The sequence below is a fragment of the Morone saxatilis genome, unplaced genomic scaffold (genome assembly GCF_004916995.1).
Source record: "Morone saxatilis isolate NCDOM2014 unplaced genomic scaffold, NCSU_SB_2.0 Contig24, whole genome shotgun sequence".
NCBI classification, from domain to species: domain Eukaryota; kingdom Metazoa; phylum Chordata; class Actinopteri; family Moronidae; genus Morone; species Morone saxatilis.
The window spans coordinates 16,546,399-16,553,349 of NW_023339807.1; the positions used below are offsets into that span (position 1 = coordinate 16,546,399).

The 6,951-nt window shown below is 40.7% G+C and overlaps 1 protein-coding gene across 1 annotated transcript in view; it reads left to right on the top strand.

The window, feature by feature from the left end:
- The window catches only part of cacng8b (calcium channel, voltage-dependent, gamma subunit 8b), a 10,111-nt gene extending 4,768 nt beyond the window's left edge, over positions 1 to 5,343 (top strand). Inside the window, exons 3-5 of the mRNA XM_035672659.1 lie at positions 635 to 718; positions 1,952 to 2,092; positions 2,732 to 5,343. Coding sequence (XP_035528552.1) covers positions 635 to 718; positions 1,952 to 2,092; positions 2,732 to 3,531 — 1,025 coding nt within the window. The 3' untranslated portion in view covers positions 3,532 to 5,343. The remainder of the gene's footprint in view (positions 1 to 634; positions 719 to 1,951; positions 2,093 to 2,731) is intronic.
- The last annotated feature ends 1,608 nt before the right edge of the window (positions 5,344 to 6,951 follow it).

Here is a 6,951-nt window from a genome sequence, read left to right on the forward strand (position 1 = left end):
ATACAGCCTGAAGTCTGTTGAGTCTGTGTCTGAGGGTGATAACACCGTCATTATCCTTGTGGCTCAACTGATGTCCCGTCCCTTTGTACCTCCATTTGTTTCTTTTCAGACCAACCTGTGGAAATATAAGAGCTGTGAAAAAGAGACCAGTTCACCCCACATCTGTCCGTCTCTCCCTTCGTCTGTGTCTCTTCATTCCATCACTTCCATTCATCTTTCTCACAATCCACCCATCAGCAACAATGGTGTGCTGTCATCATCGTGCGTGCATCCCTCCGTTCGTCTGTCTGTCTACATGCAAGACCCCGGCGGGTAGTTATCTGTCTGCCCGTGTGTCTGCATACTTGTATGTATTTACATGTGTGTGTACTGTATGGATGTGATGTTACTAACTTGCATTTAGACGAACCATTAACCTTTGTTTTGTTCCTATCAGTATGTTGAAGTGTCCTCCAGTACATATTCTTTGATTCACAAAAGAGATTTCCAAACAAATATACGACTGTGTTCGGGTGTCAGTCAGTTTGTCCCTCAGGAGGATATTTGCTGTTCTCTTTTTTTAAGGCTACAGTTATGAGTTCCTGTCTTTTGTTGTGCCTGGTCACTTCTGTTGACTTCTTTTCTCATATCTCAGGAGTAAAGAGAGGAGTGTGTTCTCAGATCAACCACTTCCCAGAAGATGCAGACTTTGACCATGACGGGGCAGAGTACGTCCTACGTAAGTCAACACCGGCATTACTAGGCATGGATGATGAATGAGAGAGAAAAACCTGGTTATGAAGTGGAGAAAAAAATGCCTGAAGTTAAGAAAAAAGAAATTGAAAATTACCTTTTATTACTTTTTAAACTTGGTGGTTTTATTGCTAACTCATCAGAAGATTCTCTCTGCAAGAAATAAACATGCAACAATGTGTGCAGAAAATCAGAGGAGATGGGGTGCCCTAGTTCGTGCTCAGTGCCCTGCAGTGATGTCTTTCTGCTCTATGATAGGCTACGTGTGCCTGTGCATACATAAAGAAAAGCTTGTGTTCTGTTTACAATGTTGCAGAGGCATTTTGCTGGCATTTAGGTGGCATTTTCTCTCCCATGGCCTAGTTGTCCTAGATGAGAGAGGAGTATAAGTGTGTGTGTGTGTGTGTGTGTGTGTGTGTGTGCGTGTGTGTGTGGTTGGCAGACCTGCTGAAAGCTCTGAAGGCCACATGGGAAGGGTTTGATTCAATCGTGTGTCTAGAACTGAGTAATTAATTTCCTCACTGAGTATTATGTGTATGTTTCACTGTTTTTTGCTTTGTCCAGACCTGGGTTAAGTAGTAAAGTACTTGTTTTACTCCACTTGGAGTACAGCAAGTTGTAATTCTTAACATTTGGTGTCACCTCTGGTAACCGTGGTAACAGCGAGCACAGTTTAATACTACAATTAACACTCAAAGAGCAGCTACCCTGTCAGAGATACCGCAATCTGATTTCATGCTGCACACAGTGGTTTTCACACAACAGCAGAGCACAGTAAAAGGAGTTGTTGCCAAAAAGACTGTATACATTGCGTTTCGTATGACTTCTTTACAATAAAAGTAACCCCATGTTTTGCCAGTTGAATCCTTTTAATGTTTACTAACATCCGTAGGAGAAGCTCGGTTTGCATTAGCAGTAATACAGCTCTGTTATGTACATTATATATATATATCATTGTTAGTGGCCAATATTCCCACAATGGCGGAGTCCACCACTAACAATGAAAACTACTTTTTAGAGAGGTAATTACAGAATGTAAATACTTTGAAAGGTAAAAAAAATTACAACCATAAATAGGATCAAAAACTGTATTTGCTTTAATAAAAAACATAAAGATTATAACTTCAAAACAATGCAGATATCGTCATGGCTTTTCACACATATCTATACTTCTCCTTTCTTGTTTTTGGTGTTGACCATTTTTCTCTGCTCTGTTTAGGGGTAGTCAGGGCTTCCAACATCTTCCCGATCCTCAGTGCCATCCTGCTGCTGATGGGAGGGGTTTGCATTGCTGCTAGTCGTTTCTATAAGAGCAAAAGGAACATCATCCTGGGGGCAGGAATTCTCTTTGTGGCTGCAGGTAACTTAAGAATATTCTATGTATGTGTCGCTATACAGTAGGAATGTAAAGATATATCACGAGCCAGTTAAATCGCGATACAAATATGTGAAGATGCAAATCAGTGAGATATCAGGCAGATATTAGGCCCAAAGACTGTTTCACTTTTACAAAGAAAAGCAAATATGCATTGTTTTGCATATTTTATACCCAAATTTGGGAATAAAAGAGGTCCTATAATTTAATATATACATATATATATATATATATATAAGTCATAATCCTTTTCAGTCATAATTTGTTTTAAATCTCATTCTGTTGAAAGAAATTGTGAGAAAATCGTATCGTGAATTGTTTTGAATTGTGAGTATCGTCACATCCAGTATGTGTACATATATGTTTGTGCTTGTATGAGAGGTGCTCTGGACAATATTACTCGCCCTAACAGTTTTTATGCTTTGTTTGGGAGTGTCAAGTTGTGTGTACACTATTCTGTCAGTTTAATAGAGGTTTTTACATTGAACCCTCATCTTGCCAGTTGTCTTTGTTGAGAATGTCACAAATCATCATGTCAATCAAATTTGTTTATTAGTACTGTAAGTTGGTCTGTCTGAGTTTATTTAGCTCTTTTGTAAATACCGTATTTCTGTGCTCTCTCAGGTCTGAGTAACATAATTGGTGTGATCGTGTACATCTCGGCTGCACTGGGGGACATCTCTCCTAAGAAGGACGAGGATAAGAAGTGGCAGTACTCCTACGGTTGGTCCTTTTACTTTGGGGGCTTGTCCTTCATCATGGCCGAGATGGTGGGCGTGCTGGCTGTCAACATCTACATTGAGAAGAACAAGGAGCTGCGCTGTCGCTCACGCACCGACATTTTCAAGAGCACCACTCACGCAATGCTCCGCCTGCCCAGCTACCGCTTCCGCCGCCGCTCCCGCTCCTCGTCCCGCTCCACCGACCCCTCCCGCTCCCGAGACCCCTCACCTGTAGGGGGAGGTGGGGGCAAGAACTTCGGCCTGCCTCCCTCTGCGCTGCTTTCCCAGGGCCCCATCTCAGTGTCCACTTTACCAAACCCTCACTCTCGCTCCCACACGGCCCTGGCTGGAGGCGACATCTCCCTCTACACGTTGTCACGCGACCCCAAACTGGGGGGTTTACCGCCCATGTATGGAACGGTGGACAGGGCCACGCTCTACCAACTCCACAACTGCTTCCCAAAGGATGGAGGCGGAGGTGGAGGGGTGATGATGAGTGGTACACTTCCCTCGCTTAAGTCCCATAACCCTTCCAATTCTTCCAACTCCAACGCACCGATGCCCAACTCAGTGGGCTCCGGCCCTCCACCTTTCACCTCATCCACTGTAGATAGGGAGCGAGGGATGGGGACTCTGGACAGGCTGAAGGGAGACAGGGAGAGCAACTCTAACACCCTCAATAGGAAGACAACGCCTGTGTAGAGAGAGGGTGTGACAGGGGGAGGCGAGAAGGAAGGGAGAGAAGGAGGATGAGTAGTAAGAGGGAAGATAGAAAGGGGCTCTGTGTTTGTGTGGCTCAGAAGAAATACATAGAAAGACAGACAGATAGGTGAAATGCTAAATCTCTCCCTTCATGTTCACTGTTATTTAGTCTACTCAATCTCACTGAGAACAAAAAGAAGATGAGTAATAACAGAGTGATAATAACAACAACAATGAACTTTCACAATAAAACTATTTTGATATTTTAATGTGCTAGAAATGATTTATTTTGTTAATGATCAAAAACGCAATTAACCTTGGGCTATTATGAAAATGTTTCACATATTTTTTTGTGCAATATTACTGCTAATTTAACCAGATCATCATTAATGTAAAATTGTTGTTGTGATTATTCTTAGCGTTATTACAGGCTAGCCGTATTTGCAAACACTATAGTTTGGAATGAAAATTTAATTTTCATGTTATTTTCACTCTAATTTTAGATCTCGACGACTTTTACTGTGAATTTCTTCCATGCAGAGCCACTGGGACTGTCAGTGAGCTGTGTGTAACCGTGTCAAAGTGTCAAGCATGAGTGTGCACAATATGTGGGAGAATGTGGGCCTGTATTTTTTTTTTTTAACCCCCATATTATATAATTTTTATTTATAACATGAAGTCAGATTTGAATACTGTAAATTGTCTTCCAATATTGATACTGAAAGAAATGCAACAATAATGTGAGTGACTGATACAACTGTCCAACTTCATTATCGTTATTATGAGTCTGAGTTTTCTATGGGCCTCTGTTAGTCTTATTTCCATTCTAATCAGTGTTAACAGTAGTACTTGTAGCTATAGTCGTGTTGAAGATGTTTGTTCTTGGGCATTAACAGAAACCTCTGACTGGAGGAAGCAGAAAAAAGAGACATAGAATAATACATTTGTACAGATTCAGGTAAAGGTTACTGCCTGAGCAGAAAAACAAAATACCTAATCATTTTTTTCTATGAAGAGTCCCAAAGTGAGACATGCAACTCATCATTTTCAGTGGCAAAAAAAATACAATATGTATATGTGGGTTGAGAGGGTTTAAAAAACACTATAGAGAAAAACTTTTGAAAAGATACATGTACATTGTAATTAAGCATACATATATTTGTAAAGTCTATAGATATGTTTTTTCGGGACCACTGTTCAAACTGGGTATGCATTTTGGGCAAGTTTGGCTGAAGTGTTTTGTTCCCGGTGCCCTCCCTGGACTCTTGTTGGGTGGTTTTCATCCGCCAACCCTGCGCCGCCATACTTGCCCCCCGCCCCCCTTGCCCATATTTGGTCACATGATCAGTGTTCCCCTAATTTATCACACCGATAACAGATTCACCACAGAGACGACATCTTAACCTCCCCAAAGATTCTTTTCACTGTGCTTCCCCTGTGACCACTGACTCCGGAGTCTGAACTCTGACCTGATCTGTTTATGTTGATGAGAATGTAAACACATGTAAACATCCTCCTCTCCCCCTCCCCTTCCCACTCTCTCTTCTAAACTGTCCCGAGTGACTGCAGATCCAGGTTGAAACCATGGACACCCCGCTACATGATATAATGAAGAAACAAAACAAAACAACCAGACGCTTCCAGATTCTCTACGTTTTCATTTCTTTGATTTCATTTCAGAAAAAGAATAATGTGATAAAACTGCACACAGATAGCATTTATGTGGGCAATATGAATAGTATGTAGTTGAGAATAGATATATCTAGACAAATGATTATGGTTTATCTAAATGTGTGATAAACTTAAACACTGTATTGCACGAAGTTTATAAAAAAAACAATAACAGACATATTCACAGACTGCTGTCTTTTGTTTCTTTTTTGCTAAGAAATAAGAGTGGAGTCTCTTCTGAAGTGCAGAGTGAACATATACCTGTATCCCTTAAAAGTATCTGTAGATAGGTTGTAACAATGTTGGAAGAAGTATTCACATCCTTTACTTAAAGGGGTTATAATATATATAAAATGACAATGCATCTAATGACAGACAACATTGGGTTGCTCGTAGTGAACATACAGATAATTATATGACTCTATAGCTTCCTTCAACTTTACAGAGCTTTAAAGTGAGTTTCAGCTCATTGGCAGTAACTTTACTGTTTTTGGTTAGCGACTAGCTAGTGAACATAGTGGAGCATTTAGCAGCTAAAGAGCAACATATTTCCCAAAGGAGTTGGCAGAGACTAAAAAGTTAAAAGAGAGTTAAAAGAGGAGTGGTGGCCAGAAACACGACTCCAAATGCTAATCTTGCTCCGTCACTGCTGGATGACAAGCAACTCATTCCTAACTAATTGAAAGGTCGAAAGGTGACGATGTGTCAACGTTATAGTCACTGCTTGCTTCCTCTAGCCCCAAGTGCCCCCCCACCCCAAAAAAAAAAGTAAAAGTAGCAATAGCACATTAAAAATAGTCTAGCACCTAAAATGTAACTTTATCAAGCATGTAGGAGAAACAACGGTGGCAATGAAACAAGCTAAAAACCCAGCAGGCCAGCGTTTCGTTTGTCCGTTCTGGGTCACTATACAAACATGGTGGTTCAATATAATGGCCTTTGTGAAAGTAGATCAAATCTGCCAATACACATCCTCCTAAATGTTACACACTGGACCTTTAAAGTCTGTCCTCTGTTCAAAAATGTGTTTTCTTTATTTTTACTTCACTCAGATGTTTGAGATTCACTGTGCAGAATGAGGATTGTGCAGATTTTAGAGGGATGTTTTCACATTCTTTTGCTGAAGGAGGAAATTTTGATATGTTCATCTTAACTCTGTGTTGAAGGCATGTTACATTATAAAGTCATTGATCATATCTCTTACATGTAAAATCTTAAAAAGTAGCTATAGCTGTCGGATAAATGCAAAGTAAAAAGCAATATTTCCCTCTGAAATGTAGGAGAGTTTAAGTACAAAGTAAAGTAACTTAGTTGTTACTTTGCACCACTGGACTATATCACACACACTGTTTGTCATTAGTGAGCAAACATTTCTCTTAGTAGTTACTCAAGCTCAACGTCTTGGCGTGCTGTGATCCTAAAAAGACTCCGACCTTCCCTGTCAGACCCGAGGCTCATAATATTTGCAAATATATGGGTAGTGCCAGATGGGCGGTATTTGGCAAATAGGATAAGGATGAGAAAAGCAACTGAAAGTTAATTCAGTATACTTTTCTGTGACCGCTGCCCTACCTGAGCTCATCTTTTTTTCAATGATGGGCCCATCTGGTACCTCATGCATGTTTTTGCATGAACAATTACAAAATACTGTCATGGTCTGCTCCGGTCCCCTCAGGCCGGCTGGGCAGGAGATAAGAGATGATACTTCAGATGCATTAGGGCAGAGGGAAGATAGATAGATAGATAGAT